General features: G+C 43.3%; 2 protein-coding genes across 8 annotated transcripts in view; one reads left to right on the forward strand and one right to left on the reverse strand.

The window, feature by feature from the left end:
* Positions 1-8,018: 8,018 nt before the first annotated feature.
* LOC109452717 (uncharacterized) lies at positions 8,019-16,184 on the reverse strand. The gene is made up of 5 exons (XM_019741895.2): positions 16,122-16,184; positions 15,884-16,072; positions 15,291-15,640; positions 10,637-10,737; positions 8,019-8,690 (listed from the first exon to the last, which is right to left on the reverse strand). Exons 1-5 carry the CDS (start codon positions 16,182-16,184, stop codon positions 8,470-8,472), a joined length of 924 nt encoding a protein of 307 aa, XP_019597454.2. The 3' UTR covers positions 8,019-8,469.
* The window catches only part of LEF1 (lymphoid enhancer binding factor 1), a 111,926-nt gene continuing 99,656 nt past the window's right edge, over positions 15,111-27,380 (forward strand). Inside the window, exons 1-3 of one of the 7 annotated variants that reach the window (XM_019741940.2) lie at positions 15,111-16,655; positions 19,222-19,288; positions 20,743-20,876. In XM_019741940.2, coding sequence (XP_019597499.1) covers positions 16,443-16,655; positions 19,222-19,288; positions 20,743-20,876 — 414 coding nt within the window. In that variant the 5' untranslated portion in view covers positions 15,111-16,442. Of the gene's footprint in view, positions 16,656-17,261; positions 17,942-18,115; positions 18,610-19,221; positions 19,289-20,742; positions 20,877-27,380 lie in introns of those variants that run through there. The other 6 variants (XM_019741941.2, XM_019741936.2, XM_019741938.2 and 3 more) reach the window with 6 other exon arrangements.

A 27,380-nucleotide genomic window follows, 5' to 3' on the forward strand; every position in this document is an offset into this window, starting at 1 on the left:
ATTGCTTCATCGTATCTGCCTGCCTGATCGAGTTGTCAAAAAGATTCTTCTCTATGAAAACAACTCATTAGGATTAAAACCTACATTGGCGATGTAGACAAAGGAGAATATGATTGGTCATTTTTTAAAAATTTTACCCTTATAAAAGGACCATCAAATTCCTTCAAGTAATCACATCCCTGATTATTTAAAATGATTTATTTACAAATATCAAGCTACCCTATCTACAGGTCACAACTATAACAAGGGAGAAAGTACACAAGGGCTACCAAACTGTGTGTATGTATTTTTGTAGATCTCATTGGGCAAACACTTATTGAATTCTTTCTATATACCAGGAGCTGTTCTAGGCACCTGGAGACATAGCAATAAAGGAAACATAAAAATCCCTTCCCTCCAAGGACCTACATTCTAGTGGTCAATAAATAAATGAATAACATATACAGGATGTCAGCTGGCAATAAGTGTACAAATAAAGCAGGAAAAGAAAATGGGGAGTACCAGTGGCTGGGGAGGGGTTGTAATTTTAAATAGGGTGAACAGAGGTGTTACTGACAAGGGATATTTGGGACTATCCCAAAGGAGGTGAGGGAGTAAGCCATATGAAGAGCTGGAGAAAGATTACTACAAAGAGAAGAACTAACCCGTGCAAAGGTCTCCTGGGGCCAGGACATGCCCAAGATTTGAGAAATAGCAAGGAACCTGGTGAGGCTGGTGCAGAGCAGGTAAGGGGAAGGAAGAGCAGTCGGAAATGAGACCAGAAAAGTCAGGGGTTAGTATAGATTATATAGGGTCTTGGAAAGCATTGAAATGGAAATGTCTGGAGAGCTAGCAGAGGAAAGGCCTGAACTGGCTTAGGTTTAAGAAGACCATTGTGGCGGCATGCAGACAAGGGCAGAAACAGACCAGACAGGGGGCTGTTGTCGAAGTCCAGATGAAAGATGATGGATGGCAGCTTGAACCAGGGTGGGGAGAGGTCGTTGGTTCTGGGTCTATTTCACAAGTAAAGGACTTGTAGCTAGGTTAGATACGGGGGGAAAGAGAAACAGAAGGGTGATGGCTCCAAATTTGGGGCCTGAGCAGCAAAAGAAGACACATATTCTGAGGGAGAGAAGACTGTGGAGAAGCAGATTTGGGGGAAAATCAGAAGTTAGATTTTGAACATGTTAAGTTTCATATACCTATTAGACACCCAAATGGAGAGGACTGTAGGCGGTTGTACATGCAAGTCTAAGTCAGGGGTTAAGTGTAGGCCAAAGACACAACTCTGGGAGTCGCTAGCATCCACAGTGGATTTAAAGGCATGAGACTGGATGAGGTCGTCAAGGGAATGACTAGATAGAAGGGGCTGAGCGGCTGGGCCCTAGGGACACTCTGCCAACTGCAGGTGAAGGAGAAGATGGAGAACAAGCCAAGGGAACTGAGGGAATGGCCCAGGGGACCAGGGAAGAACAAGAGCTGATGGTATCCGGGGAGCAAGTGAGAAAGTGAAAAAAGAGTAATCAACTGTGTCAAATGCCAATGATGAGTCACAGAAGGAGATTTGAGAACTGACCACCAGATTTAGCAGTTTGTGTGACAAGCTGGGGCCAAAAGCATGTCTGGAGTGTGTACAGGGGAGAATGGGGTGAAGAAGAATGTGCTTGCTACCCTCTTTGTGCCAACGATTTTAGCACTGTTTGGAACCTATGAAAAGTCTGATTTTTTTCCCCCGATAAAATAAAGTATAATTGAACATTAACTCCATTGAATTTAATTAATTCAGTCAACAAAAAGCTGTTTAACAAAACAGCTTTTCCTTCACCAGTAGGGTGTTTTGCGTAAGATATCTAACGATTGGTTTAATCTTCTGATTTACTTTTTACAGGAACAAAATATCGGCTACATCCTATAATGTGTGTAGCATATATGAAGGGTAGTCTACGTATGTAGTCACTGTAATGAGTGTATTAATAGTATATAAGTCAGTAAATAAGTTTCTCTCCTTCTCTCTCTGTTCCCTTCTGGTGTGGAAGACAGGAAAAAGGACACAGTAGGATGAAAAAGAAGAACAAGCAATACAGACTTTTAAGTTATCTCCGACCTGAAGATGGAATTAATTCCATTTAAATCCAGTAGCGACACAATGGTTGAACACAGAGTAACATTCATCAGTGTTCACAGTGAGGCAGGTAGCAGAATTACTGACTCATGCACAATGTAAATTGAGTTACCAAAGTAAAAAGAAAAGAGAAATTGCCCCGTCTTTCCTTTTAAATTAAATCTTGTGTCATGTTGATCGGAATACAATCCTGAGTTTTTAACTGTATAAATTAGTTGTACTCTCTGCAGTATGATCTTTATTTGATTGTAAATTCCTCTTTCATCTTACTAAGACTAGAAGAAACTATGAGGAAATCGGATATCACTTTTCTTCTGATTAACTAGAAGTGAGGGCAGTTTTATTCAAAGGATTCTAGTCCTAGACTAGAAATATAATTATTGTTGTTTTCTTTAGTTCTTTTTCCTTCTTTTTTTTTCTTCTCCTTTTTTCCCCCCTTCAGTAAAAAAGGAGCAGAAAGAGACAGTACAGCTGAAATACAGTTACTTCCATGAAATGTTTCTTCCACAGTGCTGGGAACCTTAAGATAACAGTCCTGTATTCAAATGCGAGAGGCAGAAAATGTAATTTACTTGAAGCACTACATGAAACAGAATAGGTTTTTTTTTTTTTTAAATCAACCATAGTAAGTGAAATACTCACAGTAACTAATGTACAATGTCCATTTGATTTTCAACCTTTTCTCACTTTCAGTAATCAAAAAATAGGTATGACAATGATTTTCATTTAAAGATTATTTTTAGCTGTTGCTATTGTTGCACTAATATAATTAATTATAGAGCATTAACTCTTGCATGGAAAACAAACAAACAAATAAATACCCACCTTGGTTTACAAGCAAAGAGGAAAGAAAAAAAGAAAATATTTAGTTATTAAGTAAACTTCCTCTCCTGCTTCTTTTTCAGATTATAACTTAGCTTTCATTGTTGCTCTCTGTCCTTCTCATAGAAATGGATCTTTTTTATTATCTGAATTTTCAGCCAATTTATTATTTCTTACCTACTATACAAAGGCATTTTTTACCTAGGGGACAGTTTCTGGTGACCAATTCACCACCTTGGGCACCAAATCGTCCTTCCTATCAGTTCTTAATTCCTTTCACTTTCAGGGGTCAAACTATGAAATTCTCATAGCTCACCAGTGGAAACAGTTTATCGAGTGATTTCACACCCCACATGCTGCAGGGTCCATGAAGAAAGGGGGACAGATGAAAGGCATCGACGAGCAAGACAGCAGCTCTGGAGTGTTTTGCAGTCCATACTTGGAGTAAATCCTGAACGTTGCTTTCACATTATTGTTTTATTTCCCTTACAATGTGCAATGTCTTTTTGGACTACCAGGATAGTAATCCAAGTTCTAACACTTAGCTAAGAAATCATCTAACCTGAACCAAACTGCAATCCACTCCACAGACCGTCGGACAATTCTGACCTGTCTACTGATCAGATTGTTCTGGCATGGGCCTTTGAACACACATTTAAGTTGATTAAATTTTCCCGTTACTGGAAGCCCAGGTTTATTTTCATGTTAGAGAGAGAGAGAGAGAGAGAGAGAGAGAGAGAGAGAGAGAGAGAGAGAATGTCAACTATTTCACAATAAGGGGAAAAAACATCAGAGTACATCCTGTCTGTACTTTTCAACACTTCCCATAAGAGAAGCCAGGAAATGTCTCCCCCCCCCCCTTTTACAATGAATAAAATTTTGTGCCACAGCCAGGAGACCCCCGTTTGCTGTGTTCAACTGCATGTGTGCAGTGGACTGGATCAGACAGAGGCCAGAGCAGTATTGAGCACTGTTTTGCTCTCCTGTGTTCCTACGCCCACTAAATACCCTCACATCCCCAGGTCTCTGGGATGCAGTTGCCTTTGGAAATCACCCCATCACTTCTTTCTCAATTTAACCCCACAGTCACCTCCCCGAAGCATCCATGTCTGGAGCACCCGAGATCTCTCCTGTTGTATCTATTGGGACCATAGACATCATTTCATCTATCACACTCAAAAATAATTTGTAATACATATATTTCACTGAATCTACTTGGTCAGTGTTTCGCTTCAGCATTTCAATACTCAACCCAATACTATGCGTTCCATTCCTGCCCTTCCTATAAAGTACAATAGCACATCTTCTGGAAAGGCATGTTTTAATCTCACAAGGTTTTTAGATGGAGAAAATAAATCCCAGAGAGTTTAAGGGATGTTTCCAAAGCAGTCAGCAAGGAAAGAGCAATCTAACAACATGACATTCAGCAAAAGTGTAGCTTAAAAGTTGCTTCAAAATAAGTTCATCCCATGGGGGAATTTCTGGGGTGATTGAAATGTTCTGTGTCTTGAGTGGAGTGGTGTTTTCACAGATGTATATATTTATGAAAACTCATTGAATTGCACACTTAAGACCTGTGCATTTCACTGTGTTTAGATTTTACCTTAAAAATAAAAACCCCATCTTTCCAATTGCTATAAATGGTCACAGCCCCTTGGCATTAACTTCTGCAGGCCCACCAGTCAGCCTGAAATTGTCTGCTGTGATGCAACGGCTCCCACATTGCCACGGTCGTTCCCTCATCCTCCTCTTGTCCTTAGTGGTTTATTCATTTCTTTTTTTGCTGTTATTATTTAAGGTTGGCTTTTTTTAAAATCTTTCTATCATGTTACACGTTAACAGCTTTTATCTCCTTCTTTTAATAATGTTGACTCCTTGCATATAAATGTTGTTAAAAGCACAAAGAAAAATATAAAAACCACCCATGCCTCCACTATTCAGAGAAAATGACTATCCATATTTTAGTTTATCCTTCTAGATATAGCCAACAGATACTGACTGAGTGCCTACTTTGTGGCATGAATGATTCTAAGCACCAGGTAAACTGCGGAGAACAAGACGGTACCCCTGCCCTCATAGAGCTTGCATGCTAAAATATGTAGAAAGGGATTTTATGTGCTTTTTCTTTTATAACCTGCTTTTTCCACTTAACAAAATAGCACTAATGTCTTTTCAAGTGAATAAAAATAATTATACAATATCATTTTCATAGCTGCATAATGCTCCACTGTATGGCTACATTAGAAATTAAATACCCAGTTCAAATAATAGATCTTTCAAAATTATAAACTACACTTCTAGGAACATCTCATTGAGAGTCTTTTGCATATATCTTTAGTGATCTTCTTGCTTGCAAAATAATTCCAGGAAACACTGCTAACATACTTGTTTTCTTTTAAACACCCTTCACTTTAGCGGTTGCATAAGCTTACTCCTTAATACTCTGTATTGTTGGAGAAAGAGTCTATAGGCAATTTTCAAAGTCACGGTAAAGGATGACACATTCATGCACTTATGTCTATATAATGCTTCTCTACCATAAAGGAATATCAAGGTCTTGAAGGTAGATCACTCGTCAGGAACTTCTTTTAGGAAATTACCCTACTCTTTTTATAGCATCAAGGTTTACATCTTTGAAATGGGCACAATAATTTCTGCAACTATAAAGCATTTTGCCTAAGACTAAAGCTGATACCTTATTAAGGTATCTTGTTTAAAAACTCTAGGCATAGGACAGAGGAGATTTACTATCATATGTGGGAGTACGCGTATAGCTGAAAATGAAGCCTGGGGTAGGAGTGAGAGTTTTCCATGCTATATGTTTCCTGAGAAACATTTGATCCCAGATGACTCATAAAGAACCTAGAAGTTTTGCAGAGGGGGAGAAAGTCATTTTAGAAAATATGATACAGAAAATCTTTAACTTACATGTTTCCTAAAGTTCAATTGTAAATCTATTATTCAAGATGTAGAAAAATACTCAAAGAAACAATTTAGCAAAACACTTGAATCACAACTATTCAGTGAGCCATTATTATGTGTAAAGCACTACTACACTGCACTTAAGGTGAGTATTACAATCTTCAGCTAGTTCACAAAAACTTATTTCACCCTCCAATGAAGTTGAAAGTCTATAGTTGCCATGAAAAATAGTATATAACAATGTATTATAATATTGATACATTTTGGATCATCTACTGTTTAAAGAGAATTGTGTAAGGTACTATTGTAGGAAGGTGCCTACAAAGATGAATCAGACAAAAACTTGTCATTAAAGGGCTCATCAACTACAGCTGCACTATCTAAGATGGTAGCCTCTAGCGATATGTGCTGCTGAGGTGGAGAAATGTGCTAGTACGAATTGAGAGTGCCATAAATAAATGACATACCAAATTTCAACATCTCAATATGAAAAAAATAATGCAAAAATCTTTCATTCATAAATTTTTATAATGACTACATGCTAAAATGGTAATACTTTGGCTATTTGGGTTAAATGAAATACATCATTAAAATTTAACCTGTTTCGTTCCAGCTTTTCAATTTAAAATTACATACGTGACTTGCATTCTATTTCTATCGGCAGTGTTGATGTACACAATTATAGTTCCTTTCTACTCAGTGTTTATACTATATGCCAGGCAATTTTGTATCAGATATATGTAATCTTCCATAGGGAGGTATTATAGGTGAGGAAACTGAGGATACAAAGGCTATATTAATTCATTATTCAACACATATCTAGTATATTTTCTGTGCACCAAGGGCTGTTGTAGGCAGTAGGGATACAACAAAAGTCCCTACTCTCATGGAACTTATGTTCTAGCAGGAGAGAAAGGTAATGAACAAACAAATAAGTATAAATATGTCAGGCAGTGACAGTGAAAAAAGATGAAGCCTGTCAAAAACGAAGAGCGCCCAGAATTGGGGTGAGGTGGGGGTGGGCTATCTTTTAGAAAACAAGGCCTGCGAAGGAGCTGTCATCTGAGCAGAAACATGAAGTGATGGAGTGAGTCCTACAAATATCTACCTGGCAGGGAGCTTCTGGGAAGAGTCAGCAAGTAAAAGATTGGCAGGTATGTGTGTGTGTGTGTGTGTGTGTGTGTGTGTGTGTGTGTGTGTGTGTGTGTGTAAGCTTTACATACTGGAGGGACAGCAGGAGAGCAGTAAACAAGGAGGGCCAGAAGCCTGTTCCCATAGTGACTTGGAAGCCACCACAACTAGGAAATATTCAAGGATAACTTTGGCTGCTCTATGACTCATGGACTGTTGTGGGCATGTGTGGAACCCATCAAGAGCAAAAGCCGGAGACCAGTTAGGAGGCTACTGCAGCAGTGCAAGAGAGCTCTTACGAGGTCTATCTGACTCAGCCACTGGAGATTTGCTGTTCCTGCAATACAAAGTAAAAGAATCTAAAAATTATCCAGAGAATTTGAACAGCAAAGGTCAAATATTTGGATAATTCAAATCTCAAAATATATTTGGGAGTCTGTAGAGTTATCTAAACTGGCAGTCAAAAATCACTGTCGAACTTCCTAGATTAGTAATTTGTCTCTGCCCCTTGCTTTCTGCCAATTTCACCTGAGGGAAGTAGACTTGAGATCTGTAATTGGCAGACTGGGATTACAGGACCAATTAAGTCAAATTCGGATCAGGCAAATTAGCTCTATTTTTGCCAAAGAAAGTGTTTAGTTGGACCAGATGACAATTTTGTAGCCTAAACTATTTGCATTGTCTCTGTCTACCTTCTGAATTACTCCCATAATTGCTAACTGTGAGATTGAGCATAGCTATCCACATAAAACAAAAGTTAAGGAAAGAACTAGAAGCTGTGTCTTGGATAAATGTATATATTAATCTAGGTAACTCCACTCAATAAATCTGTTTTTATGCACAGAAGTACTTTAAAAAAGAAAGACTCCTCAAGGTCAAATGTTATATAAGCCAAGCCCGTCCTCCTCTGAGAGATAAATGAAGGTTTAAAGTAGGTACCTGGTTTCGAATGAAAGCAAATACAAAGCAATCACAAGGACCCCCCACCCCCAAAAGTCATATCATGATTAAAAAAAAAAAAAAAGAGGCTCAATCCTGACCCTCCAGGTGGTTTATTTACTTTGATGGAATTCACTGGAAAATTGTTCAACTCTGTGCTTCACTGTGCCTGTGTAGATGTGCTTTCTGGGCATTGGCTGTAGTTCCTGTCAGTCAGGCACTTTCCCCAGCACTAAAATGTACAGATTACACACATCAAAGGCAGGCGATGACCACTGCAGTTGAAATTTACACAAATCTGTGCTGTGAGTAACTAGATCAACAAGGAGACTAATGACCTTGTTCTGCATTAATCTCCATATGGCTCTGTTGGTAGTGCTCTTGCCTTCAGGCAAGAAGGTTGTGGCTTTGGCTTCTGGCCTCAGACCAGGGATTAGGCACTGGCCCAATGCTGACAGAGCCCAGGGCCCTGCTCCTCCAGCCCAGGAAGCCTGAGACTACAGAGGCCATCCATCTCAGGAGGTGCACTTACCATCATGTAAGAAACACCTCCATTACCACAGCCACTGAGAAAACAGATTTATAAAAATAAGAAAATCCTTTAGCCATGCCTCCCCCTTCAGAGAGTTTATTTTCTTCAACAGACGGCCTGGGTTTTCCTTGAGTGTTTTCAGGGCTTCCTCACTGCCCTCCACTCCCACACATAGGACAGAACCCTCAGTGCTGTGATCCATGTTCCTCTTTCCTCCAAGAATAAATTTCAAAATGGCTGCATCTGGAAAGAAGAGAGAAAGGGAGGACTAAAATTGACCAGTGAACTTGATCAGCATTTACTACTAATCTGGGATATTTGGGGAAAGATATGTTAAACACAGAAGGTGCCTCCTAAGTGCCCTCGCCCCAAATGCCACACAGTCCCTTCAACACTATTTGCAAAGTCTGAGTACTGCTGCCAAAAGAGACGCAATGGCTCACGAGGATTCTGCACCTGGGTAGCCGTGGGCCACCGTAAAAGGAGAATGGAACACAGAAAACAGTCCCTACTCCTGCTTCATCACTTTGTACACAGGTCACACTGAAAAGGTTATGCTCGGAGGTGGAGCCAAGGCAATGACTCTTGTCGGTGGGTTACCTTAGGTTAGAAACCATCACACATGAAGCGCACTTAACTAGAAGCCCCAAGTTCTACACATGTGGTACGCCGGTGACTTCACACCCAGCCCAAGCCATAATCTTTACTGCCTTGTAAACTTGAGATAGCTCAGTCTGAGACATGTAATCACATCCTATTCTGACACATAAATTCTGGTGGGAATTACAGTCCCCCCAAACACCTCTTATATACCTTTCTGGTTACCCTCCTATATTCATATTGCTTTTATTGTCTCAAATGCTTTATCCACTTATACACTACCCCTTTCATAGGCCATCACATTAAAAAGACTGTTCACAGAGTTATTGCGAGCTGTGTCAAATGCCTCACAAAAAGTATTCTATTTTTAGTGTCATGTTTCTTCATCCGTTTATCAATTCATTAAGAGCCCATCCTAAGCGTGCGGCACATTCCCTCGCTTCCTGGAGTGTTCTTTAGCTCATCACACTCAGTCTGGGTAACAAACGCTAAGGTGACTTTGGTGCCTTTGTAACTATACCACTGTAGCAGATATGGAGATGGTCACAGCAGTTGCTGTGCCAGTGTGAAACCATCCCCATTTGCTCCCGTGGTAAAAATTCCTAGTGCTTTTTTCTGTTTTGTAACAGGTCTCCTCAAGAATCATCTTTGCTTCATGGACTAATAACACCTTACTTTCACATATATTATTACCTCACTGAATTCTAACAACTGTCTTGTCAAGTAGACAATTATTACATCCATTTTTCAGAAAGGAAATTGAGTCTGGGAGAGGTTAAATGGCTTGCCTGAGGTCACCACAGCATGACAGGGAGTGGCAGAACCCACCTCCAACCCAGGGTTTCTGACTCTGCATCACACTATTTCAAAGCTGTCTCTTTATACCAGTTACTTCTAAAACAAGAGAATACTGTTCAAGAAGCATATTCAAGAAGGGGCCTTACAGTTTTTTTTTAACCAAAAGAGAAACTTTCTGGCTGGTCACTTCCTGGCTGTAGGAAAAGATTTCTGAAGTCTACCGATGAAAGGGTTTCAAATCATAGAGACCATTGAGAGAGTGAGTGCCTGATAAAAATATTTAGTATTTACACTGTTGCTCCAGAATCTAACTTGTGTGGAAGAAAACTATGTGGTACACTGTACGGTGTGTTGAAAAAGCAGCATTATGCACAATGAACATATGCACACGTGTTGTGTTAAGTTCTCTTCCCAAATGTGGCTGCAGAAGAAAGTGTGAAGCATACTGAAATAAGACAATATTTATGGCTGAAGAAATTCGGCCTCACGTAACGGTAATTATGAACAAGATATTTTCCTTAATAAAATTACTGCAAAACAAAATCTGGAGGAACTAAGTGTTTCCCTATGTTTTCTTTTTTTATTTTATTCCATGTGCTCAAGAATGGTTGCGGGAAAGAAAGGGGGAGAGTAAAAGGGAGCAGAGGGAGAAAGAGTTATAGCGAGACCGACTCTGCTGAGGGTTGGTTTTGCTTTAGAAACTGGAATGTGTCCAGGCTTGATTTTTATTTTCAATTCACATTTCAGATCCAGCTCCCCAAACTCTTTGATCTTTCTCCCTGTCTCCTTACCCGGAAGAGAACCCTTGGCCTTCTCAGCTGGGAGCTGGGAGCACACGTGGAAAGACTGGCTCGGATCCATATTCTTGCCAAATTTAGTCACACAAAGAGGCCTGCAAGGGAAAAAAGAAAGGATGAAAGCCGCAGCCGCCAGGACTTCAAAGGCCGCGCCGCCGCGCCGGGCCCAGCGCAGGCGCCGCCCTCCGCGGATATAAGGCGCGGCTTGCGCGCGGGGCCACTAGCGCGCGTCCCAGGCCCGAGGGCGGGTGCAGGGGGTTCCGAGGGAGGGGCCGGAGGGGCGGGCCACCGAGTCCGCGCCACCCGCGGCGGGTCCTCAGCCAAGTTAAGGCGCCTGAGAAAAGTTTTCAGAAAGGAGAGAAAAGAATGTCACGTCTAGCCCACGAGGCGAGCCATCCTGCGGCCAACCAATTTATTCCAGCTCCCATTCCACTCCATTCTGGGGATCTCTCTTCCAGACGAAACGCCCGCTCCTCTGCGCGGGAGCCGGGTCCTCGCTGCGGGTAGCTGGGGGTTCCCGTTGCGAAGGAGAGCCGTGAGGATGTGTGGCAGGGCTCTTCTGGCCCAGACCGCTCCCTTGATCCGCCCCGCGCCCCCTCATTCCAGTCCGCGATCTCAGTTTGACTCCTCTCTCTATGGGCGGCCTCGGGACGTGAGCCCTTGCCTCCCGGTTGGTAGAGGGTGGACTGGCCGAATCCACATGTGGTGGTGGTGGGCTGGGGCCCACCTTCACAGGCCTTGGGGAGGACCCAGCCCCTGGACTGGCGTGCCTCGGGCTCCGACCCAGAGAGACGCGGTCGCGAGTTCGGCCCACACTAGCACAAGCGCGGGAGAAGCCACGAGAGGGCTGAAGTGGCGGGCTGGGGCCGTGGGCTCCGTAGGCAGACCCCCGCCAGGCAGTGCTGGCCCCGCGGAAGCCCCGTGTCCGCAGGCGGCCGGATTTGGGAACGACATTTTTACGGTCTCACGAGTTCTGTTACCCCGGCGGATTGGGGGTTGAGTTTGTTTGTCTTAGGAGGAGGCAAGAAGAGGCGGAAGAACCCCTGGGACACAAACTGCCATTTCCCTCGCCCTCCCCCTTCTCCCTTAACCCGAAGTCCGTTAAACTGAAGATGCGCACAGCTTTAGGCTCGGATGAGGCGGGGGTGGGAAATCGAGGATGCTGGAGTTCCGTCTCTGGAATCATATTCTTCCTTTATCTAGTCCTTGACCATCGCTTCTCTCTCTTCGAGTATCCTCTTCCGTAGGCCCCCGCCACCCTCTTCCTTTGGGATCCCACCAAAGTTGTAGCTGGGAGCGATCCAGGCCACACAAAGGGGAAGACCCGGAGCTTGGGCGGGGGGTTAGGACCGAGGGGGCGGAGAGGGCTCTGAAGGGCACCGCGCTTTTCTCTCCTCCCTGTAATTAAAGACTCACTTGAGTGTCTGTAACTGACTTGACTTGGCAGCAGAATCGCCTGGGGGGAGGGGTCTATGGTGTGGGTGGGGGTCATTCTCCCAGTTCCCTTGCCCACACCCGCGGGGGGCTGGGCCCGGTTTGCCCTAGGCTGCCGAGCGCGTCTCCGCTCCCCCTTCCTCTGTTCCGGCGCGGGGTGGGCGCCTCGCCCCCACGCGCAGCCCTGCCGACGGCGCCTGGCGCAGCGTAGAAGGAAGTGTTGATATAAAACAAGTCACTGTTCGCTCCCCAAATTAACCCCAACCAACCAAAGCCACCAAGGGGAAAAACCAACAGCAATCCAGCCAGCCCCTAGCAATTGTTTCACGGTCGGAATTAAATCACATCAAAACGCCCCCTGAAACCCACATCCTGAAGGAGTGAACCTGCAACAGCCAACCTCCCGTCGTTCGCTCGAGTTCACACGAACTACCCGCCTCTACATCCGAAGGAAGGGGGCGGCGGGCGGCGGAGTTTCTCCCGCGCTGCACCCACCACATCCCGGACGGTGCACCTCGAGAGGCGGCTGCATATGTTAATAGCAGCCCCCACACAAATTAGAAAAGACCTCCCGGCGACAGAAAATGCCTTTGCCTGGAACTTCACCGAACCTATAGGGAGGAAGGAACGTCTTCCCAGGGTTACTTCGCCCCTCTTGTGCCCCCCCTCCCGCCTCGAGAAACAGACTTCACGTGGAAATGTCAACCTCCTTCCCAGACAAAGCTTTAAAAAACTTGGGTGAATGTTTTCTAGTAAAGCCTTTAATTGCAGCCCATCAGAACACTTGCAACAATGCTAAGGACACTCAGCAAAACACCTCGCAGTACACGGGGAGGGTAAACAGCCACGCAAACAGAGCATGGCGTTGGGTGCTTTCGTTGCAAACAATTTTTCCAAAGGAGAGGATTACCGCCAAATACTAAATAAAGGCAGCCACTTACCCTCGGCCCTTCTAGCAAACAGCTCCCACTAGTTATTGCTCCAAAAATTCCCATCTTCTCGAGCGCCTCATCTCCAGGACACCTGGAGTTGCGCTCCAAATGACTCAGGGAGTCCAGATAATTAACATGAAGGAGAAGATGGGATTCAAGTGAGTTGCAACACTTAAACAGGGATGTAGGAGTCATCATTTAATCTCTCTTTGGCTTTCAGAAAATACCCTCTGGCCACGCTGTGTCCCCCTTCCCCCTCCTTGAGTTTGATGAAAAGGAACTTCTACTCTGGCTGCTTTGGTGAAACTGCATTTTCCAGTTCTTTTTCTGTCGGTCAAATTGGCACCTTGTGGAACGACTTTTGACTAACTACTTTGTTTTCCAATATTTCATTTAGAACAGAGAGTATATATGTGTGACATAGTTACATGTTCGCGTCTCTAGAACATTAGACTCACATTGGTGCATAACTTCAATGGAAGTTGCTGCATATGGCCACCAGTCAAAAAATAACATTGGGTTTCTTTCCAACCTTTTCAGTATTGCCTTATAGACACACTGCAGCAGAATATTCTTTTCGTTTTTCTTCTCTAAGGCATTGCATTGTTAGCTATTTAAAGTGGGTTTAATGTTTTACTCTTCCTGGCTCCCATCACCAGCCCCCAACCCCCCCTCCCCCCATAGAATTTACCTGTGACTACTGGCCATGTTCTATGTGACCAACTGAAAATGGTATAGTTTTTAAAATTGCTTCCTAAAACAATTCCCATCCCTAAGAAGCAGTTGTCAGCTGAAATTTCAGGTGCTCCATTAGAGCATTGTTAAGGTCTTTTCTTATACAATATCCAACAGCAAGCAATCACCCACACACGCACACATACACACACCTTAGAAAAAGAAGAGGGATCTTTGCCTGACTATTTCTACTGTATATAATAGAGCTAAAGTCTGATTCTGTAGTGTTTTCTTTATTTTCAATTTAAGGGATATGGAGACATTTACTCCTGCCCCTTGTTTACTGTTCTGAGGTTTTACAAATGGCTACTTCATTGGGTATAATAATTTCGCCTGGATTTTTAACTGAGGAGGTTTGAGAGCCAAGGAACAAAATGTAATGTGTTTTCAACTTCAGCTTCGTTTATACTGTAACTTTCACAAAGCATCTCCTTAAAAGTCCTGTCCTTGTATAAAATGCATGGGTGGAGAGGTGGAGACGGTGGAGGCTGGGGAATTTTTGAGGTTGGATTCGGATTTGCATTTTCAAGGACCCTTTGAGCCCAAGTCGGAGGTGCCAGAGGCTACCCTGTCCTCTCTCTACTGGTTTCGCTCTTTTGGGTCCTGTTACCTTCTCTTCCTCCTCTTTGGGTTATTTTTTCATTTTCTATGAGATTCCCACACATTGTAGCGTGTATCTCCGAAAATCCAGGAGAGACCTAGCGTAACTCTCTCCTTACATCCCATGGCGAGGACGTAATGGAAGAGATCTTGTTTAAAAAGCGATAATTAAGATCTTCAGGTTTTTCTTTCTCGTCTTATTATTCTCGGTAAGCCTGGAGATTTTATTTTTGCTAGCATGTGCTCTCTTGTCCTTTGACATTGTATTTAGGAAAGCCACAACTCTGTTCCTTGTCCTTCCTGCTTCCGTTCTCTTATTATTTGAGCAATGTCTGTTATATTTTCCCCTTTTCCTTCTCTGTCTCCGATTCCCGCCTCATCCTCTGTCAGAGCATCTATCAATGTGGTGTCCATCACAGCTGCGGCGGCTTCGCTTTCATCTTCCCCTTGCCTGAGTGAGGGAGGGGAGAGAGGGAGGCGGAAAGGAGGTGGGGGAAGAGACTGGCAGAGGAAGGGGGCGGAGGGGGGTGCAAGAAGAGGTACTTAGATGAAGTTAAACCATTCGGGCAGTTTCTTGTCAATTTCACGCGGGCAAAGCGTGCCTCTCCGTGGGTTACAAGGAGCGCCCGGTCCTTCCTTGTCCAATTGCCGGATCCTTCCCTGCAGGAGCGCGCTCGCGCGCGCGCCCGTACACACACATATACACACACACACACCCCAAAACTAGGACTCGTCCTACAGGCTCTGGGAAAGAAAAAAAAGTCCTCAATCACCACCTCCAACTCGCGGTCCCCCTCCTCCCCCCAACCCCCCCCACCCCAGCGGGCAGCCAAGGAGAGCTGGAGGCGGGGGAGGGGAGGGGGAGGAGAAGCGACGCAAGTGGGTAGCTTTTCAGCGCCGGCGAGGCGCGGGAGGAGGAGAAGCGGTGGGGAGGCGCAGCCGCTCACCTGCGGGGTAGGGCGCGGAGGAGGGATCGGGGCTGCGCGCTCTCGGGCCGAGGAGCCGTCGGGACGCGCCCGGAGCCCCGCACGCAGCCAAGCTCCGGGCGTCCCCCTCCCCTCGGCCGGGCGAACCCGAGGGGTGCAGCTCTTTGCTTTGACAGACCAGCCCGGCGGAGGCTTGGAGAGCGTCGAGAGAGAGAGCGACCGAGCCAGGCAGAGAAATTCGAGCCGGGAACAAAGAGGGGTCGGGCTGTGAGTGTGTGTGTGTGTCGGCTCCAGCTCCTGGCAGAAGCATTTAGGTCCGAGGCCCCTGCTGTGACACCCCGAGACCCCACGGTGCCCTCCACTGCCGACTCCTAGCGCTCGCCGGCAAAAACTTTATTCTTGGCAAACTTCTCTTTCTTTTCCCCTCCTCCTCCGCCCCCACCTAGTCCTCCTCCTCCTCCTCTAGCAGATTAAACGCGTCTGGAGAAGGAAAACCGAAGCGAAAGGGAAGGAAATAAGAAGTTCTATAACGGACATATTCCAACACGGGTGGCTCTTTATTTTTCCCCACCTCCAGGAAGTGGACATTTTGTTATCTTTTGATTCTCCTGAACCTTCTCTGCTGGGGTAAAAGAGACTTTTTGCCCAGCTCTCCTCTTTTCTCGGAAAACTTCCAACTCGGCATCCGGGGGAGCTAGGGTGGAGAGGTTTACGTAGAGACGCGCCGACGGACTCTCCTCAGCACTTTGGAGAGTCGTGCCTCCTCCAGAACAGGCGTCCTCTGCGCGCAGACCCCGGAGGAGCTGGGGGTGTGGGGTGGCCACCGGAGCAGCCAACCCTAGAGCACCCCACACTGTGCCGCGCAGACGCCCGCAGAGGCGCCTGCTGCGGCGGCCCTCGCAGCCGGGTGCCCATCAGCCTCGAAGGCGGGCGCACGCGAAGGTCTCCGCGGAGCGGGAAGGCGCGGGCGGCCGCCGGGGCTCAGGCGCCGCCGCAGCTGCTGGGGCTGCGGGCCGCCGGCCCTGAGCTAGCCGGCCCAACTTCCGCCCACTCTCCTCCCTCACGCATCCTTCCAATTCTCCTTTCCTCACCCCCCCTTTCGTTGACCCCCTCTCTTTCCTGCTGTCGCCTTGGGTGCTCCCCCAGCAGAGCGGAGATTACAGAGTGGTCGGGATGCCCCAACTCTCCGGGGCAGGCGGCGGCGGCGGGGGGGACCCGGAACTCTGCGCCACGGACGAGATGATCCCCTTCAAGGACGAGGGCGATCCCCAGAAGGAGAAGATTTTCGCTGAGATCAGTCACCCCGAAGAGGAAGGGGACTTAGCCGACATCAAGTCCTCCCTGGTTAACGAGTCCGAAATCATCCCGGCCAGCAACGGACACGAGGTGAGCGGGCCGTTGCCCGAGCACCAAGAGGCGTGGCGGGTCCCGGGGAAGAGCAGAGAACGAGGGAGGGAGGGAAGGCGCCGGGCAGACCCGGCGATGATCTCCCGGAGGTCCCTGGTTTGCTGGGGGGCGGATGAGCCCCTGGTCCGCATTCTCCCTTTGTGTGTCTGTGTGTGTGCGCGCGTGTCGGGTGGGAGGTGGAGGGGTATGCAGGGAAACTTATTCCAAGTGGATCCGTTTGCGTTTCGGTAGCTAAACCGTTGGTTTGCGGGCAGGACAGCCTGGCCTTAACACGTTTGGCCTTCGTAGTTTCCAGTGGCGTTGAGGGTGCAATGCATTAAAGCAGGGATGTCTAAACTGAGAAGTTCTTCCGTAGGACGGAAAACAAAGTGCACCCGCTATCTCTCGGTAGATGTCTGCAAAAGTGCGTTAAACCACCAAAGGCTGAGGTAGAGACGAGCAGAGCCACAGGCGCAGAGGAAGGGGAGGCGGGCGTGGGCCGGGGACAGGCGGGGCTGATCCAACTGCCGCTGAGCGGGGATCGCGCCGAGCCGGCCGGCTGAGGGGCCTTGCGCCTGGGCGGGTGGGGGGCGGTGCGGGTCTCGGTCCCTTCGGCCGCCGGAGTTCCAGCGCGAGAGCCGTGGGCGCGCGGAGCCGATCCAACCCAGGGGGCCCTCGCAAGTACCGCCCGCAACACTAATTTTCTCCTGCCCCCGTCATTTTTTTTTTAAGCGCTTGTATTTGAGGTTAGATTGGCCGCGGATCAGGACTTAAATCTATGCAGAAGACAAGCGAGTCAGAGTGGAGATGCGGCGGAAGCCAGGGCACCCACTCAGGGGAGGGTGGAAAGAGCTTTATCAGATCTCCTGGTCCGCGGCAGGCGATAGCGCTGGTAACCCGAGTAGAGTAAATAGAGACACGTGGGTGCCGGCGAGAGAAAGCCGCGAGCGGGACCGCGCGGAAGGGCTATTTCAGGCCGCGCGAGAGCTTCAGAAGGGGGTGGGGGTGGGCGGATGGACCCTGATACCCGACACTCCACTGGCCACTCTTGTTCAACAGCTGGGAAACGCTTTGGAGGAAATCCGGTAGAAAAGTTCTGACACTCAAATGATTTCACCAACGCTTTTTCCCTCCAAAGAAACTTCGAGGGTATACCCTTTGTCCTTAAATGGCATCCTTCTACCCCCAAAAAGAAACCCTGTGGTTTTGGGGGCGGGGGCATTTGGGGTTTTAAACAACGCGTTTAAGAACACCTCAGAGTTACCTTCTTTATCCCAATGGCAGGGGTGAGTACGCATTTTGGAAGGCTTGGGGGCCTGGGTTCTAAGGACAACATATAAGGGTGTTCTTTATCCTCTGAATCTTTCATCCCAACATGCCAATTTGAGGGGAACGTGGGGGGGGGTCTAGGGTGCACCCGACCCCACTTAAAAGGTTTGTGACTGTATGTGTATTGGGGGGAGGAGGGCATTGGGGGACACGTGTCCAAAGAACCAAATAACATCCAAACCTCTCAGAGGCCAAACTCGTATTTGTAGAGAAGCCTCTTTCTATCCATTTTGCTGTCCTTCCTATTCAATAAATTAATTTGCCACCATTTCACATTTTCTGTGTGTTTCTGCTCTGGGAAGAAGAGCCCCGCATTTGAAGCCCAGAATCCAGATATTAGGGCTCTGTTAATCTTTGCCATGGTGGTAAGTGGGCATGGGGCAGCCCCAAGGAAGACAGTGAAGGGGTGACACCGCTGATTAGCACGTGGTTGAGCCTGGGAGGATGGTGGTTACCAGAACTGATATTAGCTGGGCTACCTTTTAGATGTCTAAACCCGACTCAAATTTTCCTTTCTTTAACCACAGAGTAGTTCACTTTTCTCTTGTAAGCTTGCACTCAGCCAGCCATGGTAGGTTGTAAGGAGTGGAGCTCCTGCTGGGACTGGCTTGGGACAGTGGCTTCTGTGAGTAGTTGGCTTGTTTTTATTTACAATGCCATTTTCAGTTGAACAATGATATTTCAGCCTGCTTTTAATTAGATCTGATTCAAGTAAACAGATTGAAGAAGCTATCAAAACGATCAACTCCATTAACTCAAACTCCTGTCATGTTAGACATCCCAGTAGCCTTGATGCGTTTTAGCAAACAGCAGTCAGAACAGCACGTGGGTCTCTCCCAAATTTATTATGTTATTATTACTTTCTTCTTATTTATACTTTTTCTAGTCCTGAGTAGATAATAATGACTGAAAAATACTGGGGGGTGCCAAAAAAAAAGGTATACGCATGACTTGTGTTCATCTTTTGTTATTGGTATATATTGAGTATTACAATTTTAATACAGTTTTTTCCTTTCTTAAAATGTGTATTCATTTTTTGACACCCTCTGTACATGTTAAGAAAAAGATTGCCCAGTACTCAACCCTAGCCTACACCTAGTAGATTAATAAAACGGGTAGGTTGAGTTGCATCTAAGGCTCCTGCTATGAGTTACCAGTGGATACACACGTCTATCAGTATTTTCACAAACTCTAAGGTGATTTTCTTTCTTTTGGGGATGGGCATTCATGATGTTAGGTGGCCAGACAAGCACAAACCTCTCAGGAGTCCTACCACGACAAGGGCAGAGAACACCCTGATGACGGTAAGACTAATTCTATTTCTTCCAACTATTATTTAACATGTGCAATTTGTGAATATAAGTGTTTTGCTGTTTTGAGTCCAAGAAACTGGGATCGGATGTGATAAGACTATGCCCATTATTTTAACAAGATGGAAAAGAAAACCCAGGAAACTTCATGCTTATCTCTAATATATATTTATGTAATTTAAAAACTGTCTTTGAATGAGTTAGGAGCCTTTTGATTTCAGTTGGCTTCCAGATTTTTTGTAGAAGAGCAAATGTCATTATAATGAGTTTTCCTCTTTTCCTCATTTTACCTGAAGTTCTAATTGGCTTTGTCTTTAGCATTTTTTCTTGCGTTGTTGACAATTGGTGTAAAGAGTGACAGTTTATACCAGTTTATTTTCCAACATGAATAGTGTCAAATGGATTTTCGTTTGTGAAATTGCTGTTTCCAGCTACAGTGAGAAGAAAGGCAGTGAATGTAGACTAAAGGTAGCTCAGCAAAGCAGAATCTAACTTGTAAAAATATAACACTTTATTCATAAAATTCGGAATTATGCGTATGAAACATGATAGACTTTCTCTTCATTTCTGGTCTTGCTCAAAACTTTACAAATTGTGTGTATTTTTTAGATTTAAGGAGAGCTCCCTGTGACTTTAAAAGAACCAAGGAATCTATAGGGTCTCCTTGTCAGACAGTCTGCATTTCTGTTCTCCTTTAATTATTTACAATTGGCCTGACCAGAATGAAGTGTTTGTACATACAGTATGTCAGCCAGGAGACGGGAAGAGAACTGTAATATCAGGCTTCCTTTTGAGCTACAAAGTAGTTACACAGATTAAAGAGAAGAAATGTATATACTGAACACACGCAAATTACTTTGGGAAAATGGTGTAAGTGTAGCACATAAAATTGAGTTTCCTGGAGTTAATCCTTCATAAATTTGGGTAGTTGCCCTTACACTAGCTATAACTCTCTCCCTCAGTAAAATCTAGAAATTTTCTGGAAATCTGTAAGCTGGGGTAGAGTTTTTGAGTTTGCCTATGAGGTGGAGCATAACTGCAAGTGTATAAATATATATGTATGTGAATAGCTAGATGGCCTAATATATTTATATTACAGTTTTAGGTTTGTGTGTGTTCTTTCATGTGTCTCTATTTCTTACTCCACTTTGTTAGTATTAGAACAAATTAAGTTAGATGGATAACACTTATTTTTGTAAAAACACTAGTCAGTAGTGGAAGTAAATTGAACCACATGTTTTTAGAACATCTGGTTCACTGCTAAGCCATTTAAGAGAATAAATACTGTCAATCTAAAATAGAGCATAATAATTCAGTTACAGTATTTTGTAAACAACTCTTTTATGTAAGATCTGATTTGTCATAGAACTAGTAGATTTTCAGATGAAAAATACAGTGATATAAAAAGGAAGCCAGTGCATCATTGATTGTTCTTTGAATTCTCTCAGGAAAGCATCCAGATGGAGGCCTCTACAACAAGGGACCCTCCTACTCGAGTTATTCTGGGTACATAATGATGCCAAATATGAATAATGACCCATACATGTCAAATGGATCTCTTTCTCCACCCATCCCGAGAACAGTGAGTAACTTGCTCATGTTGCAAATTATTTTCAGAAGAGCACATTAATTTGTATTTCGGCAAAATGTTTTGTTTTGTTTTTAAACACATTGGAAATGCTTTTCATTATATATGACCAGTTTTTGCTAAATAAGACCTGTTATGAGGAATGGCTGTCTTAAAAGAGGCTAACTTTGATGTCTTGCACTGGGAATTTTAGCTTTTGGCTTGTTGGTTAAGATTAATAAATAACAGATCACCAGTTACCATGAAATCAAATGAAATTAAATCAACAAATTTATAATTTTATGAGTATTGTGCTTTCTGTGCTGATGAGAGGAAAAAATTGATTTAATCTTTCCGTTACCTAAGTACTGTATAGCTTTCACAGCCATAAGCTATCTAGAATCAGAACTGCTTTGGCTCATTTGGAGTTGACCATTTGGAGTGTTACTTCAGCTTTATTTATTATCAATTGTTGAGAAAGTATCACTTGAAGATAACCTTAGTGAAAATCGTTCTTTTTATCTCGTGGTTCAGGTAACTTTCAGTTAATTTTCCAAGTTCCAAAAACGCAGTGGCATTAAAGCTGCATGATGCAAATGTATAACACTGTGAAGAATTTCAGATCTGTTACTTGATGATATTTCTCTTGCTGGGAAATAGAAACATCACTCATATAGTAAGAGAGCATCTAAACTGTAACTTGTGTAGTATGTGATTGTAAGACGTGCTAGTGAAGGGTACTCCCTGAGAACTGTCCTTGCCGGTAGAGATTTTTACTGCTCCATCAATATATTTACCTTCATTCCACCTCACTCTCTCTCTACCACCTAAATGCCAATGAAAAGCATGGATGTCTGGGTCTTGGGGATTAGAGTTTCAGTCTACCTGGCCCTCCTGAGGGTCCAATTCAGGAACCTACCTATGATCTTTGCCTGGGCCCAGTCCTTCCACCAAGTGAAAAAATTAGTCACAGACATCTGGGGAAAGTACTGCTGTTAATACCTCAGTGAACAGAATCTGGGGTGGAGAAAATTTACCAAAATAGCAGAGAGAAATGGCTCATACACACAGGGTATTTGTGTTATCTTGATTATCCTCAGTACGCCACTGTTGAAATGATAGGTATATGAAATATAACTACTTTTTGTGGATGCTGTGATTTAGAAGTTATTTTAATTATTTTCCACAAATTTCAAAAAGATGTTTGACCTTTCAAATAGGGAGTACGATTTTTCTAATTTTCATGTAGTGGTTAAAGTGGTGATACTGGAGATCTTGTGATGATGGTTGTTATAGGAAATAGTGATTTCACATTTTATTTTAAAAGGCTTTTTAAATATTTAATGACAGAGATGTCTGTGTGGTATATATGAATCTTGTACCTAAAAAGTGGATGAACTAATAAAAGTAAATATAGTTTAATAATTGTAGGCCACCCCCAAATGCTTCTGAGTTTTAAAAATTTGTAGGAAGCTTTATATTTGTTGAACTAAATATGCTAACATATCAGGTATTTTATAGTTGGGCTGCTTTGTTTTGTTGGGTTTTTTTCTGGAGGAGAAGGAGAATATGTTTTAGATAAGGAACAATTGAAGATTTCTGTTGAAAGCCGTTTTAGAACAACAAAAAATCTTTCTGACAAATCTAGATTATAGTTTGTGACTTGGTTAACAGTAGAAAAGAGCCACCAAAACAATCTTATACTCTTTGGCTGTGCACATGGTTAATGTTTAATAAATATTTGTGTGGCTTTATTCTATAGATCAGCTACTTTTCCTTTCAAGACAATTTTTAAAGTCAATATAATAAAAATGTATTGGTATTTATAAATGATCCCTAAGCATATTGAAAATTAAGCTTCTCTTCCTCTTTCAACGAGCATTTTCTGCCTTAGGTCTCCAGCTTTTTCTCCTGTCCCTTGGTGTATTAATCATTTTGAGATTTTGATAGAATGGAAGCTATTTATTGTTAGTGTATGTATGTATTAAAATTTTGAGGTCAGTAAGCTGAACAGTCATTCATTGTTTAGGAAAGATTTGTGGCCAGAATAAATGTTGGTAGGTGTAGAGTGGAGGAGAGGGGTGTGGTCAGGAAACAGTTACCTTACCCTGTTATCTGCTGCTTTGCTTTATTGTTACATTTTAGGACATATTTATTTTAGGCACTTTTTCTTGCAATATTCTGCAGCTCGCATAATTCCAGAAGCTTTTCGGCTTTAACCACAAGGCTATGTCCAATTTTTTTCTTTTTTTTAAGGTCGGACCAAAGTGAGTTGCAGTCTTTGGTTTTTAATACCTAACAGCTGTTTTTAACGTGTCTGAGACCCAAAACACTTTAACCGGAAGGCAGCCTCTCTCCTTCACCCCTAACCACACTTCTGCCTTCTTGGTCTCTAACTTTGTCCTTAGCAAGAGGAGTGTTTGTGTAACTGAATCCATAGTGATAGGTTTTAATCTGAGGTGTGAGGAGCAGGGTGACCATTTGTGTTTGGGCTTAAAGTGGGAGCTGCCCTGAGGCATCCCTGATGCTGGAATTTGCATTACAAACAACTGCTTGTTTACTGCATCTGCTGCCTGCAGGTGTTAGGACTCTGAAAAACATCTGGGGGTGGGAAGGGCTCTGAACGCCCCTTCCCCACACAGAATCTTCCATTTGTAGTAACTGCAGGTCAGCCAGAGAATACCTGCCATTGGCAAGTCACACACAATTGTTTCTGCTGGTAGCTCATCCTAAAAATTCTATATGCTTTTGTTCTTTTTTTAGACAAACTGACATATGTATGATCGCAGAGTTTTACCTATGACCTACGTACATTATTACCTACTCAGAAGCACTTTCACCAGTCCAGCCTTTTCACTTCAGAGGGAAATTTTAATTGGCTAATTACATCCTTCCAGAACTGGAATTCTTAGAGTTGTGTCTATACCAGAAATCTTGTGAATGGGTGTCTCACAGAATTTTAAGTAAGAATTCTTAGATCAGAGATGAAATAGGCGTAACAAGAAAGCACCTATAATGGATAACACGTTTGGTGTCAGTGTGAGTTCTTAAACCTTGAATTGTCTTCCTAGAAGAAGATGCAGAAGCCTGTGAAGTATGTCAGAGCAAAGACCCTGATGAGTGCATTAAAAGCACACATAGCCCCAAGCTTTTCTTTCTCTGAGTGTTATTTATGAAAACCCCTGTAGGCCAGTGGTAAAGGTTCATGTTAAAAGAAAACATCGTTCGTAACTCCGAGCTTGGGGTCCTGGCACTGCCGTGCCTGAATACCCTGGGAGCAGTGAGCTTGACTGGCTTTCACACAGTGAAAGTTCCCACTGGCCTGTGCACTGGGTTATTCATCTTAGGTGTCAAGCTCCCATTTGTCCCTCACGCAGCCCAAATGTTTAACACCTTTGACGAGAAACAGAGAAAGAGAAACAAGAGAAATGTCTCATTTCTCTTCAGCTGGCTCAGGGGAGGGAAAAGCTGTGGGCTTCGTGCAGGAAGCTACAGCAAACGTTGCAGCTGGGTTGTGCCAACCACAGTAGTACCTGGTCACCACAGTGCTGCAGACAGACGACATGTGTTGGTTTCTTTGTGACCTGTCTGAAGATGGATTTTTAGGTCGGAAAGGAAGATGTTTGTGTTTGTATTTCATCTTTCTTTCCTTATTTTTATTAGACGTTGTTATTGAAATGTTTCAGGGTTTCTTTTTCATTATGTTGAAGGACTCATTAGTTTGAGTTCTATTGTATAGTTTTTACCTGAAGGGAATCAACATTTGGCTTTCTGATGAACAGAATTATAGCCTGTTATAACATTGTCTTCCACCCCCCCACACACATTTATATTTGCTTGCAAACACCTAAAATTTGATTTTTGTCATTTTTGACATCGAGACTTAAGGAACTAAGGTGGATATGTCTAATCAGTAAGCTTTCACTTAAATCACTGTATATTCCACTGCTACATAAATTAGAAAATAATCACAGAAAAAATTAATTCAAGTGCAGAGGAGACTATGGCTTGTATTTTGAGCATGATTTTTAAGGCAGAGTGTCTTTTCACTTTACTGCAAGGAGTTACTTAATTTGACTTACTGATACATTATTTTTAATTTTCTTATCCAGGTTGTATACTTTTTGAAGCTAAGTGTATTAAAATTTCTTCTTTACCTCAAGTACAGTAGAAGTTGAGTTTTAGAAAGTGTATTCTGTTTCACATTTGAATGTGGATGTTAGGAGAATATGTGGGGAAATTCCTCACAGCTCCCAGACTCTTCTGTTTAATTCACTCTTAATTGTACTGCTACAGAGTTGGGCAAGGCTCACAGAAAGAATAATTGGACACTATTGCCGTTCTCCCTTCAGGTACCTTAGCTATCTTAGGACCAACAGTTTGCTTATTCTGGTGTCCCAGGGGCCACGACTGGTGTGGCAAGGGTATGATCCTTATTCAGACGTGTTTTGTTGAAATGACCCCAGAAATTTCTTGTTTATTCATAAAAACGTGAGAACAACCCAGTTTCACTAAAACAAGGCCATTGAGCCAACCTGCAGAAAAGCTTGCTCTTTGAAGTACCCTGTCCCTGCCCCCATACAGGTCCTGACTTGCTCTCATCAACCCCATTATTTTTTGATCTAGTCTCTTGCGGTCAAAGACTCATGTGTGATTTAAGAGGACAGAGATTGGGTCTCACAGACGGGTCTCTCTGGACTTCAGCTTGTAACCTCACAATTATACTTCCATAATATCAACTGAGAACATTTTGTAGCTCTTGAGTCTTGTTTTGGTTTGGTTTTGTTTTTTAAGTAATCCTGTTAGTTTTTTAGGTAGAACCATTTTTGGTTTATGTGACTGACATTTTTTTTAAGCAATCGGATCATTCTATTCCTCTCTGATTCCTTTTGTTCCTCATTTATGTATTATAAACATGATTAGAATTTTTACAAAACTAGTTTCCCTTTGATTTCTCGATAGACTTGGAATTTAAAGACAAAATGTGCCAGCACTGTCTGTGAGCCAGCAGAAAAGCACATCTGTTTTATTTTGGGGAAAAGTAGAGCTCAATGTTATATAGGTGCTGCTGTCATGGGACTGGAGGTTTTTAAAAAGAGGATAGTCATTTAAAACTTGTATCTTCAAAGTTATTACTTAAGTGGTTATGCCAAACTGAGCCAGCCTGTGGAAAGCTAGTACTGTAGCAATCAAGAGAATTAGTACTGCTTTGTACTGTCCCAGTGGGTCCTTACTCATTTGGAAAAGGCAGTCTTTGGACTTTATGTAAGTAATTTTGAAAATATATTTTAGATTCATGATCACTTTTTAAATATTGTGACTTTATGAAGTCACAGTCTAGGAACTGTAGACTCTGCTATAAGCTCTTAAGTCATTTTAGGCAAATAAATGATCCAATCTCTAAGATTTGGAAGTGCAAAGCCAGAAAGTGACCTAGAAACCAACAGCAAAGACCAGGGGTTGGGGTTTGAAATGCACCAAAGAGAAGAGGAAAGTGGGGAGTTGAGCATAGTTAGTGAACAGGGATTGCTAACTTCAGAGATTTTGGTAATGCAGCCAATCTAGCTTGGACTGTTTGTAGACTGAGGCTATTGAGAGGATTATACTACATTTGGACACAATACCCACTCTAGTGAAACCTCTAAACCTGCTGAAATTATCCATTTGCTATATGTAGACCACTTACAAAGCTCTCTGAGGAATGGTACTCACCTGCTTTCAGTGGGTAGCGGGAAATTTGTAGGAGTATTACAGAGCAAACAGGTTTGGGTTACCTGTTCCCTTGCCCCCATCTGACTGAGAAATATGACGGGCAGAGATGTTGCATCACAGAGGGTCTAGAAATGTGTTTTATTTTTGCAGCAAACTAGGGGCAAGTAGACTCTAAAAAATGATTATTGACCATTGTTTCTAGCTATGCTCACAAATAATCTTATATGGAACTTAGCAGTTTTGTAGAACCGAGTTTTGATCTTTATCATAGTAATGTATTGTTGATGTTATATTCACTTTTAAAAAGAGACCTATTGCTACTTTATTCAACATAGAGAAAGGTTGAATGAGGGCAGGGTTGCGGGAAGGCTCTATAATATCAAAAAGAGGAGTGGCTCTAGTGTAGCTTTAATGTTCTTTTATTATTATCAGCTTCTGAATGAAACAGTTACCAAAACAAAATTTTAAAAGCTGACATTCTAAGATATTTTTATAAGTCCTTTTATATTTTTTAATCCTGAAAAATTTTGCAATGAAACATATCAACTGTTGGTGATAGTTGATCATCTAATCAAGTGATGCGAGACTACTGATGAATGTTAAAATAGTTACATTCAGGCAAGCACAGCATAGACACTTCAGTAGATTTGCTGAATAGAAAACGTACCAGAAATTTTTCGTGTATGTTTTTTTTGGATATTTGCAAAAGATCTCTCTTTATCAAACCAAGTACTAGGTGAAAAGCAGAATCTGAAAGTGTCTGCTAAATAATCCTTATTATTTTAATATTTTACCTTTTCTCTGTAG

This window comes from Rhinolophus sinicus, linkage group LG02, assembly GCF_036562045.2.
Source record: "Rhinolophus sinicus isolate RSC01 linkage group LG02, ASM3656204v1, whole genome shotgun sequence".
NCBI lineage: Eukaryota > Metazoa > Chordata > Mammalia > Chiroptera > Rhinolophidae > Rhinolophus > Rhinolophus sinicus.